A 23,506-nucleotide genomic window follows, 5' to 3' on the forward strand; every position below is an offset into this window, starting at 1 on the left:
CGTTCTGTGCACTTTTGGCATGGAGCCAGGCTGGCCACATGACCATGGAAAACGTCTTCGGACAACCCTGGCTCCCTCAGCCAAGAAACTGAGATGAGCACCATCCCTAGAGTCGGACATGACTAACAAGGAAAACTTTACCTTTTATATATTAAAAACGCAATTAGTACCTGCAATCAATATGATCCAGTTGCAGATGGGGAGGGCAGGGGCAGGATGGGTGGAGGTGGGATTCAATGTTAATCGATCAACCACCTCCACCGTGATGCTTCCCCATTGAGGCTTCGAGCTAACTGGCAGAGCCAGGTCTTTAGGCTCTTATGGAAGGTCAGGAGGGTTGGGGGTTGACCTCACATTGGGGGTGGGGGGAGATGTTCCAGAGAACAGTTGCAACGGCAGAGAAGGCCCTTCTCCTGGACCTCACCAACCAGAATAATCGGGCTGATGAGGTCTGCAACATGCCAGCACAGGTGGGACAGGCCAATCCCAGTGGGTTGCGATCATCCATCAACTAGCCTGGACCTATGCCATGAAGGACTTTAAAGATGATTAACAACACCCTGAATTGCACCCAGAAGCAGTCTGGCAGCCAATGCAGCTCACGCAGGAGTGATGTTACAAGGGCCGTTCTTCAGGTCCCCAAAATTGCCTGCGCTGCCGCACTCTGCACCAGCTGTAACTTCCAAATGCTCTTCAAGAGTAACCCCATGTAGACCCCATTGCAGTAGTCCAGATGAGAGATGACTAGAGCCTGAATGACTGAGCGCAGGGACTCCTGATCCAGGAAAGGCCGCAACTGGCTCAATTGTTACATAAATTTCAATTCTACTCAATTCCCTTTCTTCTCTAGAATAAGTGCACAGCCCTGATCCAGCTTCATTCATTTGCGTGACAGTAAGTAAATAAAACACCCTCTGGGTGTGGCATGCTTTAATGCCTGGATGATTTAAGACATTTAATTTTATTCATAAGCTTGTCTCCTCTTCAAAATCAGCATAAACCAGAGTAAAACTTACTTTCCTCCTCATTACTATTCTATTTGAAAATCTGCCAGCGCCATCTACTATGAATAGCAGGGCTGTACCTGAATTTAAAATGATGGAGAAAATTAAAAACAGTTTAATAGGTACTTGATTGGATTTGGATAAAGCTATCCTACAGTAGCAGGAGTGCAAAAATTCAGATGAACATGAGATGGCAGCAAAGTGATTATGAAAACAGACACATCTCAGCAAGATCAAGAAAGAAATTTTATGCTACTATTAGGGCAAAAATGAAAAAAAAGAAAAAGAAAAGAAAAAAAGAATGTAAACTTATGAATTAGAGGTAATCCATTTGTTGGATCTGAAAAAATATGGCAAGCTCTTATTCTTTCATAAGATGGTATTAAAAAGCCACAACTGACTATGTTTAAAGTAAAAACACCCAACTGTGAGCTAAATGAAAAAAGGATCAAAGTTGTAGGCAAGGCCGGGAATATTAAAATTGATGGTAGCTGTAAAAGCCTACACCAGCATATTGTATTTTTACCTCTTTTAATTTAATTTCTATTACATTAATAGAAATTAATGCTGAAGATTTTCAAATAACAATCCTTTCTTTTAAGTGAACATAACATTGCTTTTTGGGGAGAATGCAATAGAGTTGTAGTAATTTTTTAATGTGTGTAATGGTACACCAAATCTCAAAGAATCTAATTCTGTGTAATAAATGAACCTTGCCTGTTATGTGTATAAATGAATGATTCTTGTTGCTGTCTTCAGATAAGAGAGGCCAAGGCCAGGTTGCCCCATGTATGACAGAGTCAAATATGGCAAGGGTGTGTGAACTTCAACATGGTCACGATGGCCTACAAATCCTGAGTCTGATGCAAGCACAAGGGTTTGGGAAGTCACAGCTATATCTGCAATTCCAGGGACTGTACAGATGACAATTATGTTTGACCAGAGCAACAGAGGAAGGCTTAAAAGACAAATGCCCAATCAATAAGAATTGCTCACTCCCAAAGAAGCCTCACAGAGGGCAGTTCCACCCTGCAGTGCAAGTTGATTGTCTCTCATCTCTCTTGATTGTTTCTCCGGCCAGTTTCGGAAATTCTTTTCCAAATTGCAGCAACCTGGCAAAGGACCCAGGATGATGCTCACTCTGGACTCCTGGCATCCCATGGCTTGATTGGTCATTCCCTGCCTGCTCCCCTTCCCAGCCATGCAGGGAAAGCAAACTTCACTGACTAGCTCTGGTGGGGTTGGGTCTACCAATACCTGCCTTTTCCTCTTAGAGATTGTTCCCTTCTCACTCATTCCCTCTCTTTTGCCTTCCTTTCCCAAACATTTATACATCTGGGTGCCTTCATCCCTCCTTTGGTGCTAGTGTATAGCTTTCATTTTTCTCCCCCCTCCCATGGTATCCTTGCAATTCCAACAATACAATAATGAATGTGGTGGGGTTTTTTCTTTCTTTCCCATTTCCTTCATACATAGGCCCTTGGAAAATCTGATGCAAGGAAGAACTGGATAGTTCAGTTTCACAAAAACAAAGCAGCAGTTATCTTACACGATCACTTGAAGACGTTGTCAAAAACAAAAGAAAAGGAAGGGAAAGCAAAGGGCGTAGGCTTCATCCAGCTTGGGCACAAATCCAAAGAGTGCCCACTGGGAAATGTCAGGGTTGAATGGAGTGATACGATTCTAGCATTGAGGATGGTTATTGGTTTATAAACATAGCAGACCACCATTGGGCTAAGCAGATTATTTAAAGAAAAGCAATTGCCAATTGGCAAACAACATAGCAGCCAGACTGCCCAGGAGTAATGCTGCTTCCCAAGCAGAACAAAGCACAGGACACCATCCCCCCAGTGTGAGGGCTTAAGATGACTCAGATCAGAAAACAGTAATTGCCCTTTTTGAACTGAAGTTGGGAAGAAAATGGTGTGGGGGACGCGGTGGCTCAGTGGGTTAGGACGCTGAGCTTGTCGATCGGAAGGTCGGCAGTTTGGCGGGTCAAATCCCGAGTGCCGCGTAACAGAGTGAGCGCCTGTTACTCGTCCCAGCTTCTGCCAACCTAGCAGTTCAAAAGCACGGAAAAATGCAAGTAGAAAAATAGGGACCACTCCGGTAGGAAGGTAACAGCGTTCCGTGCACCTTTGGCGTCTAAGTCATGCCAGCCACATGACCACAGAGACATCCTCGGACAAGCGCTGGCTCTTCGGCTTTGAAACGGAGATGAGCACCGGCCCCTAGAGTCGGAAACGACTAGCATGCATGTGCGGGGGAACCTTTACCTTTACCTTATATTTGCAAAAGAATGGGAGTAAGTGTAGGAGAACAATGTCATCTGTTCCTACATTCAAGAAGGGGCGAGTAGCATGTATTGCTGATGGGCCAAGAATTAGGTGCAGGTCTAACCAGGATTACTGATAGAGGAAAAGGCAGGTAAGGTGTAGGAACATTGGCAATTGGATATCTTTGTACAGGTAGTCCTCGACTTACAACAGTTCATTTAGTGACCATTCAAAGTTACCACAGCACTGTATGACTTATGACTGTTTTCCATAATTACAATCTTTGCAGCATCCCCATGGTCATGTGATCAAATGAACCAGATGCTTAGCAACTGGTTTATATTTATGACCTTTGCTATGTCCTGGGGTCATGTGATCACTTTTTGCAACCTTGTGAGAGGCAAAGTCAATGGGGAAGCCAGATTCACTTAACAGGTTACTAACAGATTCACTTAACAGGTTACTAACTTATCAACTGCAGTGATTCACTTAACAACTGTGGCAAGAAATGTTGTAAAATGGGGCAAAACTCACAATAAATGTCTCACTTCACAAGATAAATTCTGGGCTCAATTGTGGTCATAAGTTGAGGACTACCTGTATCCCCTTTATATCTTAGTTTGTTAGGAGAGGAATTCCTTGACCCTGATGATGATGATGATGATGATGATGATGATGATGATGATGATATCTGTTGATGGCACTGGGGAGCTGGTTACATGAAACCTTGATTTCATGATCAAGGAGAAATGTGGAGATCTTGTGCTGTTTGGCAAACTACCACCCTGTTTTTCAGGATCTGAGAATTCCTTTATAGTTTGGTGAGGTGATTAAGGTGCTGGCCTAAAAACCAGGAGACTGTGAGTTCTAGTCCATCCTTAGGCCTCAAAGCCGACTCGATAGGTTTGAGCCAGTTATTCTTTCTCAGCCCAATTCACCTCACAGGATTGCTGTTGTGGGGAAAATAAGAGAAAGAAGAAGTATTGGGTAAGTTTGTTGCCTTCACTTAACTTATAAAATAATAAATATGGGATATAAAATTAATAAATAAACCAATGATGAACGATTGGAAAGAAGTGTTTCTTTGATTTCATTTAATCTTCATCAGCCATCTTAATAGATCAGTGGGGTCAGATCAGCTGTACTGGGAAGCCTCCATAAATTGTTGCTGCAGTAATTTCATATATAATGAATGTATATATGTATTAGAATTTTTCAATATTGTAAAAATGAACAAACAAAAGATGAAAGAAAAAGAGCATAAAGAAATGAGAAAAAAATATACAGTTATGCCTTCTGCTCTCTTCTTTATTGAGTAATTATCATCTTAAACATCCTCTCTGTGCCTTTTTAATCCCAAAATTGTTGTCATCTTAATGAATTTTAAGCTTGGAGTTTTCTGGTATCTTACAAGAAAACTATTTTCCAGAAACTAATGCTCTACATTAGAATGCACTTTCCAATTGCCTTTGTAGCACAGCAAGTGGTGGATTTAATTTTTTTTTAATCCCATTTATATCCTGCCTTTGTCCGAAGACTCAGGGCGGCTTACAATCTAAAGTACAAATCAATGTGCTTAGCAATAGCCTTCATTCTATATATATGCCTGCTTATTAGGGCTTTCGCCCCCCCCCCTTCTATAATTTGAGCATAGCTGAAACTGTTGGTTATGGGATCTCTAGACTTCTTCCACTGCAAAGAGGGACTGGATTGGGCACCTTTGGCTGAGGGCAAAAATACCAACTGTCAGACATAACTCTTGAATGAGCTGCAAAGACTTTGGAGGCTGTAGTGTGCATCCCTCCCTTCCCTTCCCTTTAAAAGATGCTATTGATTTCCATGGAAGAGATAGACCTGCCAATACTTGAAAGAAAATACCTGTTTTGTTCAATGAGAGTTACTCCCCAGAAAATGCTGCTGCTACAAAATATATAATTAATAATAATATATGTGCTATTAAAAGTATAGTAATAATAGAATTGGAAGGGACCTTGGAGGTCTTCTAGTCCAAACCCCTGCTCAGGCAAGAAACCCTATACCAGGGGTCTTCAAACTTGGCCCTTTTATGACTTGTGCCTGGCTGAGGAATTCTGAGAGTTGAAGTCCACAAGTCATAAAAGGGCCAGGTTTGAAGACCCCTGCCCTATACCATTTCAGACAAATGGTTGTCCAGTCTCTTCTTAAAAACTTCCAGTGTTTAATTCCTTTAATTCTAGGGTACTTCTCTCCTTGATCAGTTTCCATCCATTGCTTCTTGTCCTGCCTTCAGGTGCTTTGGAGAATAGCTTGACTCCTTCTTCTTTGTGGCAGCCCCTGAGATATTGGAACACTGCTATCATGTCACCCATAGTCCTTCTCTTCGTTAAACTAGACATACCCAATTCCAGCAACCGTTCCCTATACTGTATGTTTTAGTCTCCTAATCATTTTTGTTGCTCTTCTCTGTACTCTTTCTGGAGGCTCAACATCTTTTTTATATCGTGGTGACCAAAACTGGATGTAGTGTTCCAAGTGTGGCCTTAACTAGGCATTGTAAAGTGGTATTAACACTTCACTTGATTCTATCCCTCGGTTAATGTAGCCTAAGACTGTGTTGACTATTTTGGCAGCTGCAGCACACTGCTGGCTCACATTTAAATGATTGTCCACTAGGAATCTGAGATCCCTCTCATAGTTACTACTATTGAGCAAGACACCACCTAAGTAGTGTTAACTCTGGTTGATTAACGCCCAATATTTGTTATTAATGCAAAGACCTTCTCCTTCAGAGTTGTCTTTCTAAGAACTCAAAAGCTGGTGGCCTTATCTTCTCCCAGCAGGAAGACGTTTTGCCTGCCTGACTTTTACTACCGCTAGCAACAGAAACCTCGTGGGCCACTGACTGCAGAAGGCTTGTAGCAAGACAACTGCACCAACCACACGGAAGCCCACTTTGTCTTCCTCAGGTGCTCTTCCTCCTTTGAGCCACTTCTACCACCAGTGCACGTAAGTGATGAAAACCTCCTGAATCTCTTTATCATTTCAATATGGGGAGGAGACCAAAACCTTCATTTCACAGGAAATCAGCCAAATGGATCTAAACAGGCAAAGGGGTGGAGAACAGACTATGGGAGCAAAGTAGAAAGATGCTTTGAGCAAATTTGTTTTTTTTCCAAGCTTCCTTCACTTCAGAAGGCTTTGATGAGGAGAAAATAAAATTGTCCTGAATTTCCTGTCACAAGGCAAGGGAGGAAAAGGGGAGACGTTTAAGAAGAAAAAGCAGCTCTAGAAGATGTGAGAAAACCCAAGAAGCCCTGGGATCAGGGGTTGCAAATATATTTTCAGGGGTGGGGGGAACCTAGCAAATTGTAAAACGGTTAAAAACAGTAAAAACAGTAATTATGAAAGATAAGGAAAGACTAATCTTTTACACCTCATGGCATAAGAAGCACAAAAAAAAAATCGAAAAGCAAAAAATCCACATTCAAACATTACAACACTGAAGCACGTGAAGAAGAAACCAAAATGTCTAAACTGATGAATAAAACCAGCAACAGCAACAGATTAAAACTGTTCCAAGACTTGTAGCAAGTCTTCAGTTTACAAGGAAAAATTAGTTGGAAGAACAAAAGCCCAACCTGATATCACCAAAGGAAAAACAAATGGAAAGGAAAAATGGAACTAAAACATTTCATTTGCACGTTGGAATGTAGGGGAACATTCAGGGCTAGTTATCTTGCATTTGTGTTTTCTAGACAGCATGTCAAGGAAGATTTCAAATATTTCTCTGCATGCCAAAAGGTGTGGACGCTCCTAGGCTATAGGAATGGACTCTTGGGTCCCGGAGTCAGAGGTTGAAACTGAGCTTGGTCTTCCTCTTCACAGTTGTTCCTGGTGATTTATTCTAGTGTGATTTTTGAAGGAGACCTTTTCTAAGTCAATGAGATGCTTCTTTCCATTTCCTTTCAGCGATGGAGGTGAAAACTTGGAAGCTCTTCACTGCCTTTCTGTGTTGCATTGGATTCCTCTTGGCTCTTTCAAGTAAGTGTCCTGAAGCTGGAACCAATGAAGAACTTAATCTCCATTCTGGACTTTGTCTTCACCTTGTAGGTCTTTTGCTTGGCTTTCCAAACTGTGACCCACCATCTGCTTTAAGCTACAGCCTCTGTTGTGTCATTCAACAGGGTGGTGAGGCACAAGCATTGCATGTTTGGGAATTACTCCCCTTCATTTTATGAACTATCCATATGTGAATAATTGAGTCTTTAACTTAACAACGTGAAACCTGGATCTCCTTTCAAGACAGACTACTGTATAGAGAAAGTGCTTTCTCAGGGGTAGCACAAAATTAAGTAGTATTTTAAATTTTTTCCAAGAAGTGAACTCTGGCTATACTTTTAATTTTAGCTGATTTCTGCACATACATTTAACCAGGTTTTTGTGGCTATGGTCTTAAGTACAGTATACATTTTCTTTCAATGTATGTTTATTGTATGGTTGTATATTTTTCATTTAAGTTCATGAGCTGCCTATATATAAATATTGTAAATAAGCTGCACCTGGGAAGAATCTTCAGAAACTACACGTAGAGAAATGCATTATTAATAGTAATAGTAAAGGTATAAGTCTTGCTGTCTTCTGCACAAGTGGAAGATCCAGATACTAGCACCACAGTGTAAATGAATGAATTATAAGATTGGATTAATTAGGGTATAAACTTATAAATGATAAAATGATATTTTTCAATAAAAAGAGTCTTTTCCAGCTAGCATCCCACCCCTCTGGTTTGAGACAAGAAAACTCGGCATGTTTTAACCCTGTCTGGCTTCTTTCCATTTCAGAAGAAGTTTGCCTTGGCCTTTTCTAATCTATACAACTCAGAAAAAATATCCTGAGAGGCAGTGTTTTGCATTCAGGCCATTATCAGGACGGACAGAAACCGTCCTTGTGTGGACTGAAGCAACACATTTCTCAACCGTATTATGTAAAGATTAGATGTAATAAATGCACACTGCAAACGTGGCCACTTGTCACTTTGTGTGCGAACTCAAGAAATTTAACATGAGTTCTTGATTTTATCCTTGCCGTAACGTGCCTGTGAGAAAGGTTAGTTTGTACAGTAGTGATGGACCTAAGATCATGAAGATTCTGGAACAATACTGGTGTTAAATCCAGAACGTTAAATTGGTTCTCTCTGGATTTCAGCATGTTCAGGGGTCAAGGATGATGGATTTGTCTTCCAGTGTACCTTCCCATAGAAAAGCAGGGGGCAAACCTTTTTGGTTCTTTCCATCTCTAGCAAGGGGAAACAAGTGAGCACACTCAGAGTGACAAAAAAATCAGGAGTCTGGTAGCACATTTTCCAGTGTTTTATTAAAAGGCATAGCTGTTATGAGCTGCATCTCACTTCCTTGTCTGCAGAGTGGCTAGAGGGAGGCAAGATTTAAATTGGGGTGAAAAGGGGAGGGAGGATGGGGTGGTTATTAGATGCAGGCTACATGCGAGACACATTACAAGTACCTTATCAATTAATAGTTGTAACGTGTTAAAAAGCCATTGTGCTTGTTGAGACTTTTTAAGATAGCCTGAAATTTTACCGTTCCCTTCTTCTTAGAGTTGAGAGAGGCTGCTTGACATCCAAATGATTTCATGCCTAAGGTGGGACTAGAACTTACAGGCTCCCAGTTTCCAACCTGGTGCCTTAACCACTACTGTACACCAAACTGGCTCTTTTTATTATTAGAATAATGAGATAGGAAGGTAAGAAAAGTTTTGCATTGAATAGTGACATTGAAAAACACAAAAAGAAGCCACAACTAAGCACAAGTAGACAGAGGTAAAAATGTTATGGGAAAACTTTGCCAATTTTTCCTGCATCTGTCAGCATATCTCTCAGTAAAATGTGGCATTTTTTGGTTTAGCTTTTTTGGACTTTTCTGCGAAGTTTTCCCTGTTTATCCTCTCTAGAATCCAGAAAGGCATTGCTGGCAGATGATGGAGTATGTCACTTTAGTTTAGCAGACATGTCAAACACAAGGCCCGGGGGCCGAATGCGGCCCGCGAAGTGGTTTCATGCGGCCCGCGAAGCCATCCTGGAAATAGTGAGGGAACGGCCCCCTCTGCCTTGTCCCTGGCCCAGAGACCCTCCTTCTGCCAGAGACCCTCAGATCTGTCCCACTCCTGCCCAGGCCCACATAGGCACCCTTGATGCGAACGATGTAGAGCTGGCCACGCCCACCCAGTAGGCCATACGCACCCTAGCCACGCCCACCCAGTAGGCCATGCCCACCCAGTAGGCCACGCCCACCCGGCCCCCTGAGGGCAACCGCAATGCTGATGCGGCCCTCAATGAAATTGAGTTTGACACCCCTGGTTTAGAGGGTACTTACTGGACCTGATGATGGTGCCATTGGTATAAGTTGTGGGAGCAAAATAGACATCTGGATTTGTGGCACGGTGAGGTTCCTGTTTTAGCGTCATTGTCCTGTTGTTTCTTGTTCCTTGTGAGAATCTGCTTCACGGTCGATGGCTGCTTATTTAAAATATAGTGCCACTATATTGTACTTGAGAAAATGAAGTGTCACTGTTCATTATTATTAATAATCTATTAATAAGATTATTAATAATCTATTGTGTGATTGAGTGGTGAGTTGTAAGTGACAGCCAATGGTATTCTGTTCTGTTTTTGTGGCTTGTATTTTAATAGTTACTCCCTGGGAACAATTCAGGTTCTATTGATTTGTCTTGTTGGGTGGATACATTCAGCCTCCTGAATGTCTGGTTTAATTCCACCACTTGAGCATGTCCATCAAGTGGGTCATAACGAATGTTGTTGTAGTGCAGTGCCTGGATATAGATGAGAGGGTGGCTTGATTATGTGCTCTGGGTGGAAGCTAGAAGTATGTAGCTATGCTGTATATTGTCTATGTGTCCATTGTGTGATTTTACTGTGACATCAAGGAAGTGGACTTGTTTTGCAGATTCATTGATGCTAAAGTTGATGATAGGATCAGAGTTGTTAAGGTATTGATGGAATTTGTTAACAAATAATTTTTTATGAATCCAGACGGTGAAAACTGCAATGAATCTCAAATAAAGAAGGGGGTAAGAGTTAGAAAATATTATTCTAGATCAGCTGTGAAAATATTGACATACTGAGGAGGCATGTGTGTGCTTTTTAGTGAACATTTAGTAAGAAAAATCTTCCACCAGAATCCTCCTAATTGCTTATTTTATTTTTTTGCTGTGATAGACTAACAGCTAACTTACTCATGGGCAAAATTATATATATATATATTGTTCTGAAACAGATGGTAATCCAAAAATGTAAATGCATTTCAGTAATACTAGTTGACCTCCCAATGCAAAATTTTACAAACATCAGTCTGTATGCCAAGGCAGAAGCAGGTAACTATAATAACTTTCTTTCCCCAATTTTTCATGGTGATATTGGTGGGCAAGATCTCAGCTGACTGCATGAAGTATTTAAATACTTTGGACAAAATCAGGATGAAATGACACTATTTTGTTAATTCCTGTTCTTGACACGTGTGTTTTTCTTGGGTTTTCAGCAGCTCAGCAGAAAAACCCAGCAGTGCCCTTGAGAAAAGCAGTGAAATTTGGAGGCCTCTTTGTGCTAAATTGCACAACAAACAACAGTGGCAACAACAGTAGCTGTGATATTCAGGAGAGGTCCTCTCACAGCTATGATTATAGAGATGACGGGCCCACCTGGAAAGCTTTCACTTTCATTGTCGTTGACTGGTCACTCCGTGCATCGTGTGTTGTGACCTGTAATAATGAACCCAGGTCTTGGGAAACGATCGTCACAGTTTACCGTAAGTCAAATTCACTATGAAAGTCTATCACTTTGAACGTTGCCCACTGTGAAGAAGCCTTACTGCAGTTCGGTGGAAGAAAGGGATGAATGTTTTCTTCTTTGAGACGAGGTGCTCAACTTAACAAGATAAGAAAAGAAAATGGGGGCTCAGGGAGCCAAAAGTCAAACATGAGAGTACAAATCTGCCAGATATAGAGGAAGATTTATAATGTTCAGAAGAAGTCCCCAGGCATCTAGTAGGAATTTTCTCCCTCGCATTTTCAGCAAAGTTTTAGATTTTTTTTCCCCTTGGAAAAACTACACCTTCTCCCATTTCTCCTTCCGACATCAGTTGAAAAGGTTTTCATGCAACTAGGCCTTTATAACAAGCAAACATTAAACTTCCTTGCTGCTAACATCCCATTGATGGAGAAAAGTCATTTGATGTTCTAATGTAATGTCAAGCATTTGTTTCAAAAGCAATGCTTGGCTGTTGGAATCTAATCTAGTAGGTGGTGGTTATCTGGCATTTAGAAATATCTAGTGCTCACTCTAGTCACAATAAAAATTGTATACTAAAATGTCCCCAAAGTATTCCAGTAAAATGAAGCAATAGAACTTGGTTTAGCTGGATGATTTGTTTCTGCCTTAGGCTAGGGAAAGTGTTAACTATTTCACACTTACAGTGTCTCAGCCAGTGAAGTCCCTCCCTCTGAAACCTTTTCAATCATGTCTGGGCACATAGAGGAAAAGCTTGAGAGGCTTCCCTCAAGCAGTACATAGGTAAAAAGAAAACACCTCTATACAAAGTCTCTCTAGGCTTAACGGTCAATCTTACACAAACATACCTCCATGTAAGTCTGCATAAAAACACCGCTGGAATAGGGGCAACCACTTGAGTCTCACAAGCACAGGGCCAGCCACTGGGCAACAGTCTTGCACAGTGAACCAGACAGGAAATATGGCCAGATGAGCTGATTCTACTTTATTGTAAGATTGCAGTTAACAGAATTTTTCAAGTCTGAAAGTATCTCTCTGTCCCCCACTCCCGATCTTCTTTACAGCCCAAGAAACTAGGGAAAGTCTCTTCTGAGCCACTTGCGCTGTTAGTATTTCTGCTGAGGGCTAAGTTGCCACTTACAGTATCTGATCGTCCTCCTGAGTTTGTCTCTTTACCCTATCTCCCAAACTCATTCCCGTATACTATGACACTGGGTTTCCCTTTGCTGCCAATTCCTTGGCAGATGCCTTCAGCTAAACTGAGTGCATAGAGTAGGGCTATCATAACTGGTTTGCAAGAATCCAGATGATCCCTAGATGACTGCAAAGAATGAGAGTTTCCAGTAGTTTTTTGTTTAATTAGAGGTTATGCAAAGTTTTGCACTTCAGACATGATGACCACATGTAGAGCACCATGGTGGAAGAGCAGCATGGGAAGAAGAAGGAGCAAGTGAGAGAGGGAAGGAGGAAGACGAGGATGTTCTGTAGCAACAGCAGCAAGCAGCATGGGCTACAAGGAAAATGTTGGCAATCACAGCTGGATGCTCTTCTCGTATCTCTCTTCCTTCCTCCTTAAGAAGGAATGAGCAGACAAATCCTACAACTGTATATATTAGCTAATGAAGTAAATCAGCCCCTTTTCTGTGATTAGCAGAATATGGCTGGCCACTTTCACGATTTTGCAAATTGCTTTTAAAGAATGCAACCATCAATGCTTCACCCCAATTTATCTCAAGTTTAAATCTGCTGAGAAATTATTTTCCACAGTCTGCATTCTCCCCAGCTCCTTCCCCCGCTCCCTGAACTCAGGGAGATCCATTATCTTTTTCATATGGGAGAAGGAAGCCTTTAGTGGGTGATAGAAAAGGGCAGATGGCCGAATATAGACATATATTCTATCCCAGATGTGCTTTGGGGGAAAAAAATGTCCTGAACTGCAATGGAATTAAATCCAGAAAAGCCATGATTTTACTCATCGTCACCTTTCCTCTAAACATTGAAAATGTTTGGCTATGTCTTATTCTATTACAGAAACTCCAAAGAAGATTGAGCTGTATCCAGTACCAGAAATGGTGGTGGGCAAGTTGTATAATTTAACATGCCGGGTTTTTGATGTAGCCCCCATTCGGAACCTCACTGTGACCTTGCTGAAAGGGGAAGAGCAACTTCTGGTAAAGACCTTTAAGAATTATATTCACCCTGAAGCTGGTACTGTTGTGGTGAATCATAGCATAATAGCTCAGGAAGATGACTACAACAAGACAGTTACCTGCCAAACATCCCTGGATCTGAGACCGACACAACCTCTCCTGAAAAACACCTCCCGTGGCATATCATTATGGACTTTTGGTGAGATCCCATCCATTACCCCAGCTCTGATTTAAACCTACTTCCCTGTGGTTACAGAGTATAATCAGCCCACATGGGGTGGGGGTGGAGAAAAAAGTTCATCCACCTTTGATTTTCTTTGCATAGATTTTGCTGAGCTACCATTCACTTCCTTTAAAGCAGGTCTTCCCAATTTGCCTTTCTTGCCTTTCATTTAAATGTCCTACAGGGACCACCCTCCAGAATAGAAGTAGATAAGGTCAGATAGAGAGGCATGCAAGACCAGGGGGAAAAAAATGAGATGGAACTGGAACTGGAGGGGATAAGCAACCCTGGGGCCTCAAATCTCCTCTGCTATGAAGACAACTGCAGCAGTCAAAGGCCTAAACAAAAACTGTAACAAAAGAAAAGATGTCACCACAACCCCATTTTCAAGGGCACTGATTGGAATATCTTTCAAAAACTAGTGCTGTGGGAACTGAAGAGTCAGCAGGAAAAAAGGAAGGAAGGGAGGGAGGGAGGGAGGGAGGGAGGAAGGAAGGAAGGAAGGAAGGAAGGAAGGAAGGAAGGAAGGAAGGAAGGAAGGAAGATCTCCACATCCATTGCAGTAAATAGCAGTAATTCACAAACCCTTTAACAAGGTATTGCTTCAATGCAAATGCTTCACCAGTTTTTTTTAAAAAAAGACATAGTACAATTAGACTGGAATTAGAGATTAATTAAAGCACCCAATTTCACTTCTCCCTACCACACTGCCACAGGGCTTTTGAAAGAGAGTGATAGTTCAATGGCAAACCAGCAACATCTGGATTTTTGGAAGAGAGTGCCCACTTGGAAGGAGTCTCCCACTCCTCCATCGTGTGTTCAGGAAAGTGATTGCAGTGATTTCTCCTTCTGGTAGGTGATTCTGACTGCAGAAAGAAAGGAAAGTTGGAGAAACCACTGCTCACTCTCCTTAAAGATTCCTGCACTGAATCTATAAGGACAGCCATGCTTTCTGGCCTTGTTGATCTGTATCAGTGTAATCCACGATACTACTTTTCTGTTGCACTCAAGGGTGTGCAGAACATATATTTTAGTAGGGCCATATGTTGTTAGCTGTTGTCTTGAACATCCATAAGAGTCAGGAGAAAGGAAAAAGAATGAGTAGCAAGAGGAGAAAGCTGACAGTTGATTTATAGTCTATTGAGTAGACCATCCAGCTTGTCCAGTGCAGAAAGCAACATCTTCTTCTTCTTGACCTTTTAATTAGGTAAAGGTAAAGTCCCCCGCACATGCATGCTAGTCGTTTCCGACTCTAGGGGCCGGTGCTCATCTCTGTTTCAAAGCCGAAGAGCCAGCGCTTGTCCGAGGACGTATCCGTGGTCATGTGGCCGGCATGACTAGACGCCAAAGGCGCACGGAACGCTGTTACCTTCCCACCATAGTGGTCCCTATTTTTCTACTTGCATTTTTTATGTGCTTTCGAACTGCTAGGTTGGCAGAAGCTGGGACGAGTAACAGGCGCTCACTCTGCTACGCGGCACTCGGGATTCGACCCGCCAAACTGCCGACCTTCTGATCAACAAGCTCAGCGTCCTAACCCACTGAGCCACCGCGTCCATCTGCACCTTTTAATTATGTCCTGCCAAAAGATGAAAACAGACTTTTAAATCAGCATCCCCCCAACACACACACAGACCTTGGCAGCCTCTCTGGAGTAGCTCTTCTCTTCTAGCTTAGGATTGAGGGCTAGACACTACAATATCTTCTGTACATGCCCTAAAGAGAGATGAGAAAGGACAATTCTTATATGCTCTTATATTAGTATTCATTCATTTATATCTTGCCTTTCATTCAAGAGGCATAGTGCTCCTCCTAGTTTTCCCCATAACAACTCTTGAGTAGGCTGGGCTGAGAGAAGGTGACTGGTCCAAAGTCATCCAGAAAGCTTCCAAGGCCAGCTGTGGAGTAGAATTTAAATCTTGCTGCCTCTAACCCAGCATTTTAAGCATGCTGTACGAAGAAATACAACTGGAAAAAGAGCATCATGTTTTATACAGAGGCCATGTTTACAAACAGTTAACTTAATTTTGACACCCTGAAGCAAAAACTAACAATAAGTGCTGGGTTTACACATGACACACTAAAGTCTAAATAGGTTGGCTAGCTTGAAGTTCAGTGTGTAGTTGAAATACAGTGAAGGATAGACATCTGTGATCAGATGAATTAACATATTTACAGACTTTGGTGAGGGGGGGGGAAACTGGCAAAAAAGATGTTCCAGAAAGGTGATTCATCAAAGATGTTGCTACTTAAAAAAGGAGCAGGGTGGTGGTTGAGGTGTGAAAGTAGGTTTTCAAAACAGTTTCAGTCTCAAGACACTCTGCTGCCAAATTAAGGATGATTTATTGTTCCTTGAATAAGATTAGAAATGAAGATTAGAAATTGTTGAGCATTTAATGTCCATTTCAGTGTAGAGTTCCAAGGGAAACCTCACTAGTTTTACCTTTCAGGACAAAATGTTCTCTTACGAGCCTTTACAAAATAGTGGGTTAAGAAACACTATCACAAAATTGGTCCTGAAGCATCAATACTTACCTGTTATAGTAGATAGATTCACAAAGATAGTAATCATTACTTAATTTTGTTTAGATTAACCAAGTACATTCAGTATGTTCTTTTGTTAGATACCTGAATACCCCAGAAGAAGAAGCCTATCAGGCATCATATAAAATGCTAAGACTTATAAAACTGTCTGCCTTTGAACTATTAGCTAGGTATAATGTATGCTGTAATTTGGAATTTAGGGGCTACTGCAAAGATCTTTAAAGAGATGTTTTCCATACAGGATCTAGTCTTTTTATCTGTGATGCACAGCCCTACTTCTGACTCCTTGATTGACTGGAGTCCGTACCCAGAACCTGAAGTGGAAAGAACAATGAAGGAAATTAAGTTTTTAAGATTTCTAATGGGTAGTAGTAGCAATCTTCAAATTTGGCAGAGAGGGGATGTCTTTCTCCTTGAAGAGGTCAATGGGGAATTATGAAAGAACCCCTGAAGAGCCTGAACCCATCCAGCTTTTGGCAGGAGAGCAAGGAAGAGAAATATTCCATCTCTCTCAGAGAAGAAACTCAGCCATTCAGCCCAGTTAACGTTATCTCTTTTTGACCACAGGACCTCTCGAGGTAATGACCCTGGAACTCCAGAAGCTATCGCCAGGCCAAAACTGGGCCTATAACCTGACATGCCACATAATTAGAGTAGAACCCTGCCTTAATCTTGTGGTGACCTTTTTTAAAGGGTCAAAGAGGTTGGGTACACCAAGTTTCACAAACTGTACTTGGGTTGAAATAGAAAACTATACAGTCACTCTCCCAGTCACCCTCCATCCAGAGGATCATGGTCAGGAAGCTTATTGTCATGCAGCAGTGCGTTTGGGCCTACATGAACCAGTCTATCAAACCAAATCCTCAGAAGTTTCACTCAAGACTGCTGGTAAGTTTGCAAGCCAAGAACCTTTACTAAAGAGACATGTCAGACCCTTGTCTCATTGCAGCAACAGCTTCCACTCTCTGGGGATGATCAACCAGTGTGCTTCCCCCTCCTCCCCTTATTATTATAAAAACCTATAAATGGTAAACAGCCATTCAGGCGTACCTCAGATAAAGAGAAAGAGAGACAGAGAGGTGGACATTTACTATTGTATTTTTCTTTTAAACTGCATTAATCCTTTCTCCATTTTTTAAAAAAGGAATGCATACATAATAGCATGCATGTTTAGGAGCAGAGCAGCAGTTCTTATTCATTAGGAAATGTTAAGTGAGCTTCACATGTCAGATGCCATATGGTCAATTTTTTGTCCCCAGTCAGACAAGTAGGGAGAAGACTGCTGCTCCTGTTGTGTGCCACTTGTCCCTAGGTCCCAAGTGAGGATAAAACATGGACAGTGGGAGAAAAAAAGATTACAACATCAGAACTGTAAGCTTTATGACTGCCAAGGACATATTTTCTACAACATTTGGATTAATTGTGGGTGCTTCATCTCTAGAGAGTTTCAAGAAAAGATTGAACAACCATGGGTAGAATAAGGACCCCTGTCTAAGTCTCTTCCAGCCCCATGATTCTATGACAGATCTCAGAATGCCATCAAAGGAAGGCTGATTAGTGTTTAAAATCAAAATGCTGAGATTTTAAACCAGGATCTGCCCAAAAGTCTCTCTTTCACCCACATGTATAACAGAAGACTTTATTATAAGTATGCAGGAAAAGCATGTGACTGCTCAGGTATGAGAGAAAAGAACTTTATACAGTACATGCTCAGAGACTTTTCTTTGTTATATAACATCATAATGTTGAGGTTACCAGCCAGCAGCAGCAGCAGCAGCAGCAGCAGCAACAACAACAACAACAACAACAACAACAACATAATAATAATAATAATAATAATAATAATAATAATAATAATAATAATAATAATAATGATGATGATGATGATGATGATGATGATGATGATGATGTTGGAAGGGACCTTGGAGGTCCAACCCCCTGCTCAGGTAGGAAACCTACACCATTTCAGACAAATGGCTGTCCAGTCTCTGCTTAAAAACCTCCAGTGTTGGAGCATTCACCACATCTGGAGGCAGGTTGTTCCACTGGTTAATTATTCTAACTGTCAAGAAGAATACTATTCTAGATCTCCTCCTCATATCAGTTCCTGCTTGTTTAGTTATGTTTAGAAAGTTACTTTAATTAACTATGTTTCGTCAATATTTTTCAAATAAGGACTAATCTTTCCTACCCTGTTCTTCAGCTAATATATTTCTTCAGCTAATAAAGGCAGCATATTTATTGTGTAGTGGGCTTCAGTAGGCAAGGAGCAGACCAGCATAGTTACAACATCTTTTATTGACTCAAACTAGAACTGGAGAACTGCAGGCAATTGCCTGTAATTTATACTCTGAGCCACAGGGCCTTAACCAATCACTACTAGAAAAATGCCTATAATTTATACTCTGAGCCCACAGGCCCTTAATCAATCCCAATACTAGAAAAATCTGCCCAAATATGAATGTTCCCCTGGAATCAGGAAGTCATCAAAATATGGGCAGATGCCGGGAATGTTCTTCAGTGTTTGTTACATAATAATTTGGAACAACCCTGGTGCTACACTTACCCCAAACTGCAAGTGGCGCACTCGGAATGCACCTCTGTGTATGACAATTGTTTGTGCTTCTGCGGTAGTGTCATCTACCGGTAGCTGCTGGTAGGCCTGGGCGACGTCTAACTTAGTGAAGATTCGGCCTCCCTGGAGCAAAGTGAGAATGTGGCTCACTATTGGTACAGGGTAAGCATGCTGCTGTAGTGCCTTGTTTATGGTGCACTTGTAGTCTGTGCACATGCGAACGTCCCCATTAGGCTTAACTGGGGTCACTATTGGAGTCTCCCACTGGCTACAGTCCACCGGTTGGAGCATTCCCTGCTGTACCAGCTTGTCTAGTTCTGCATCAATTTTAGGCTTCAATGCAAAGGGAACCCTGCACGGTTTTAATCCGATTGGAGTTACTGCTGGATCAAGGCTACATGAAATGGGTGCCCCTTTATATTGTCCCAACTCTGTGCTGAATACGTCACCATATTTTTGGTATACTGCTGCTAGATCAGCTATTTGTGTTTGATGGATGCCCATCATCCTGATGCCCAGGGCCTTGAACCAGTCCAGTTCTATGAGGTTGGTACATGGTCCCTTTATGGCCACTACACTGAGGGGACCCTCGAACTCTCTGAATTTTACTCTAATGGTAGCTTCCCCCCCTTATGGGAACACAGCAATTCTGGAAGTCCATTAGCACTAAGCTCGATCATTTGAGCAGACCCGCCATCAACTACATTTGCAAATGTGGTAGAAAGTCCTGGAGGAGATAATGGACAGGGCCGATACAGTATCTAGCTCCATGGAGTATGGGACCCCTTGTAGTCTTAATTGGAGTCTTATCTTTTCTTTGATGGAACATTGGGCCCCTCTGCTTTGGATGCTACGTCTTCCTGAGCAGTATTCAACTCTGTTCTGTCCTGGGAGCCATTTCCCCTTGTGCTGCTGTGTCGCAGATTTCATTTCCCGCTGACGACCTCTGCAAACTCTGGCAAGGTGCCCTTGCTTTCCACAGGCACGGCATACTGCTGTACGGAATCTGCACTCTGCTCTTTCATGCTGTCCCCCACAGCTTCTGCAGCTCTGTGGGGAAGTTGCTTGCTCTGTGGAGCATGGCCGTCTGGGTGGCTCTCTCCACAAACAATTGATTTCTTCACTCTCACTGGCCTCTCCCGAGCCTTCTTCAGTCTCTTGGTGGATCACTGTGGGGCTGTGTTTTAGGTGGCCGGAGAATCTTCATTGCCCCTCTGGCAGCCTTTTCTGCCATGATTTCCTTCAATGCATCTTGGAAAGTCAGTTTCTCCATGGTGAATAGGCGCTCCTGTAATTCTATTATGCAGGCCGCAAACGAGCCTGTCTCTGAGACTGTCTTCCAGGTCGGGGAACTCGCATTGGCGTAAAGCTTGGTGAAAGGATGCCACAAACTCTGCTGCAGATTCCCCAGATCTCTGCTCACATTGCTCAAATGCATAGCGCCAGGCGATTACTGAGTGTTTTGGCTCAAAATGTTCCCTAATTTTTTCTTGAGATCTGCATAGGCCACAGTCTCTATACGTGCTATCAGGTTTTCAGCAATATCAAATGTGGATTGTCCACAGACACATAGTAAGGTTGCCGCCTTCCGGCCATCATCTGTGATCTGGTTAGGCCAGAGATAGTTGTCTACTCAGGAGATGTGTGAGCTCCACTCTTCTGGATGAATAATATCAAACTCATTGAGCCTTCCCAATTTAGCCATTTTTGGGGAGGCCCCTGTGGTGCTGGTTAATGCCTGTATGTTGCAGTTGGAGCTGTGCTGCACTTTGAGATCCTGGGGACAGATCCCTCAGGTGTCATGTTTCCAACTAACGAGACAGATCAAAGCACATTTCACATAAAGAGAACAAAGCGAGTACCCCTTCCATTGTACTAGGTACTGCAATTTCCCTTTAAAGATTCTAGAGTCAAGAATGCCTTTCACTTCATAGTGTCTCTGACCTGCTACTACAAGGGGCCCAGGTGCCTTCTTAAGGTGGAGTCCTGAAAAGGTTTCAGCAGGCTGCAATGGAAGACAGGGTGAACTTTCCCTGAACTGAAACATGTAAGACTGCAGTCATTGCAACCACCCCAGATTTAGTGTAGCATTGTCTTTATGTAAAATTTTATTTTGCTGTTGAGTTATAAATTCAGTCTAAAATGAATAAATAATTGTTGTTATAATCAGTGCTAATATACTGAAATATTATTTTTTGAAATGTAAGAGGTCTGAAAAATTCATGAGTTCAAGATGTACTAATTCAATGAGTGAAAAAATGGTTCTGAATTTTTGTGTGAATATATGTAAAATGCAATATCCCATCTGACTGCTATTTCTGTTAGTTTTTATTTTCAGCTTACAATATAACTGTAATCTGGTGGTAGGGTATAATCAAATAATAGATACTTATACCTTTGGATGTCATATTCTCTTCAGAACCAGGTTCAGATCATATTAATGTGATATTCTGTTTAAAAAAATATGAAGCAACCTGGTTCTTTGTCTCATGTGAAGTACAGCTTTCCTTATTCATGTTTAGTTTGATTTGGAAAATATGTAGTACTTTTAGCCTTCCGGAATAACATTTACGCAGTTGGATGTTACACTAAATTTTCTTTGCAAAGTTCACCCCCCAAAAAATATCTAAATATTTTGATAATAGTGTTGTGATGTTTCATTCTCTTTTTCTAATTGTCTTCCTATCTGGTTTTCAGAATCCTATTTGGCTATCGTTGTAGCTGTTACTGCTGTTGCTGCTTTGCTAATTTGTGTGCTGGTGGTCTTTCTCATCTTCATCATTAGACTTTGGATCCATCAATGAATATATGATACCAGACCCAAACTCATGATAACATCACATGACATCACCACCACACAACCATTCAAAAAGCAAATCCGAACACACAATGATAACGACGCACAACCACAAAACAGAAACCTAACTACAGCTGCAACATCAGCCACTTTAAACCCCTCCAAACCACACAATAAGCAAACTGACACCCACTATAAAAACATGGCACCACCACAAACACAAAGCCGAACAAAAGCAGCACAACTCACCAGCTCAGGTCTAAGGCTGGCAGCTAAGACCAGCCCATCCACTCAAAACACACCCCCAACCAATCAGAACACACACCCCATTCAAAACACACCCCCACCCAATCAGAGCACACCTCCACCCACAGAACACACCCCCTCTGGCAGTTTAAAAAAGAGGAACAAACAGCCACTACCACATGCTTCTCCCAGAAGAAGGAAGCTGAAGCCACCAGCCTGAGGACTGAGGATGACGGATGGGATTCCGTCAAAACGTTGCTTTTACGCCTTCAATTCTACGTGGGGAAAAACCGAATGACCAAAGATATATATATAGTAAAGTCGTGTGCTTCACAGAGAGATGGACACAGAGCTGGGTAACGATGCGTTTTTTCAGGAACAGAACGAACCGGGGAAAAAGGGGATACCTGGCGTCTATTTGTACCTGCCCAGGTAGATGACATCCAATCAGTTCAAACCTGGGCTTCCCGCCAGTGCAAGTGGCCAATGGGTTTGAATCCTGGCTTCCCGCCAGGGCTGCCCATGCTTGGCGCTGTCAACAGCTTGAACCATTCAGGCTTTTCCCGCGTGAACGGTTATCATCCGGAGCTGTCCAGCCTCCTGCTGAGCTGTTCATTGTGTATGCTGAGTGGCATACACTGCACCCCTTCCCCCATGGTGAGGAGACACCCTCTGTCATTCCTTCTTAACTATATACAGCTTATTTACAAATTTACATTTAACCCTTTGATTCCTCCTCCCCCCAGGCTTAAGAGCAAACATAATCGTTAAGGTAGCTAGGGGCTCTGTGTGCTCTGTTGGATCTTCTCAGGATCGGCTCTGCAGTGGGTGCGGTTCTGCTTCTTGTTTCTTGGTCTGACTGCAGTGGTCTGTTTTGTGTGGGGGTATGTGTTTCTGTGTTAGCTCCTTGTGACCCGCTGTCATCAGGCTCCTGCCTATTTTCACTGTCAGCTACTTGCCAGGTAGATGGATACCCCAGGGCCCTTCCTGCTGTTCTTCTGGGTGACTGTGAATGGGTTTGTGTGTGTGTCTGTGCTTGTGTTTGCACTGCCTCCTCCCCCACTGCCTTCGTTGATGCTTCACCCGTCCTTTCAGGGCCCCTCTTCCTTAATTGATCTAAATGTCTCCTCCACAGGAGTCCTTCCTCCACCCTTACCTTGTAGGAGAGGGGGCCTGTCTGCTCTAGTACCTCCCCTGGCACCCATGGATGGCCTGTGCTGTAGTTTCTGGCCCAGATCTGCTCCCCTGTGTTGAAATTGGTTTTGAGGGTTGGGGTCTTTGTGTCTGCTGATACCCTGTCTGGGTGGAGTCTGTCTAGCGTTGTTATGAGGCGTTTGCCCCACCTGAGCTCCGCTGGGCTCTTGCCTGTGGCTGTGCAGGGTGTTGCGTGTTGATGGAGGAGGAATGTGGCCAGTCTCTGTTTCCAGTCCCCTTGTACTATTCGCTTGAGTGCATCCTTGGTGGTCCGCATGAACCTCTCTGCCAATCCATTACTGGCTGGGTGAAAGGGCGCTGATGTGGTGTGCCTAATCCCCAAGGTCCTCAGGAACACCTGGAAATCCGAAGAGGTAAATTGTGCTCCGTTATCAGATACCACTACATCTAGTAGCCCATGCGTGGCAAACACTCCCCTTAATGCCTGTATAGTTCCTGCTGATGTCATGTTAGTCACAGGTACCACCTCTAACCACTTGGAGTGACTGTCCACAAAGACTAGAAATGTGTGTCCCTGGAATGGGCCCGCATAATCTATATGTACCCTGGACCATGGGGTGTGAGTTTGTTCCCACTTGTGGACTGGAGCGTGTGCCTGCTCTGGACGAGACCTTTGGCATGTGTAGCACCCTGCTACCAACCCCTCTATCTCTCCGTCCAACCCAGGCCACCACAGGT

The 23,506-nt window shown here is 42.6% G+C and overlaps 1 protein-coding gene across 1 annotated transcript; it reads left to right on the forward strand.

Annotated features, from left to right (window-relative positions):
- The first annotated feature begins 6,156 nt into the window (after nt 1–6,156).
- Nucleotides 6,157–21,954, forward strand: LOC310636572 (intercellular adhesion molecule 4-like). Its single transcript, XM_083356517.1, has 6 exons — nt 6,157–6,265; nt 7,229–7,300; nt 10,831–11,097; nt 13,110–13,427; nt 16,563–16,883; nt 21,268–21,954. Exons 2-6 carry the CDS (start codon nt 7,231–7,233, stop codon nt 21,372–21,374), a joined length of 1,083 nt encoding a protein of 360 aa, XP_083212643.1. The 5' UTR covers nt 6,157–6,265; nt 7,229–7,230; the 3' UTR covers nt 21,375–21,954.
- The last annotated feature ends 1,552 nt before the right edge of the window (nt 21,955–23,506 follow it).

This window comes from Vipera ursinii (genome assembly GCF_947247035.1).
Source record: "Vipera ursinii genome assembly, chromosome: 2".
NCBI classification, from domain to species: Eukaryota; Metazoa; Chordata; class Lepidosauria; order Squamata; family Viperidae; genus Vipera; species Vipera ursinii.

Excerpts from the sequence above, each read along its gene's own strand:
- LOC310636572 (XM_083356517.1), top strand. The coding sequence starts at position 7,231 with ATGGAGGTGAAAACTTGGAAGCTCTTCACTGCCTTTCTGTGTTGCATT. Across the intron at positions 11,098-13,109 it reads AACGATCGTCACAGTTTACC|AAACTCCAAAGAAGATTGAG; the intron begins GTAAGTCAAATT and ends ATTCTATTACAG. Across the intron at positions 16,884-21,267 it reads AGTTTCACTCAAGACTGCTG|AATCCTATTTGGCTATCGTT; the intron begins GTAAGTTTGCAA and ends TCTGGTTTTCAG.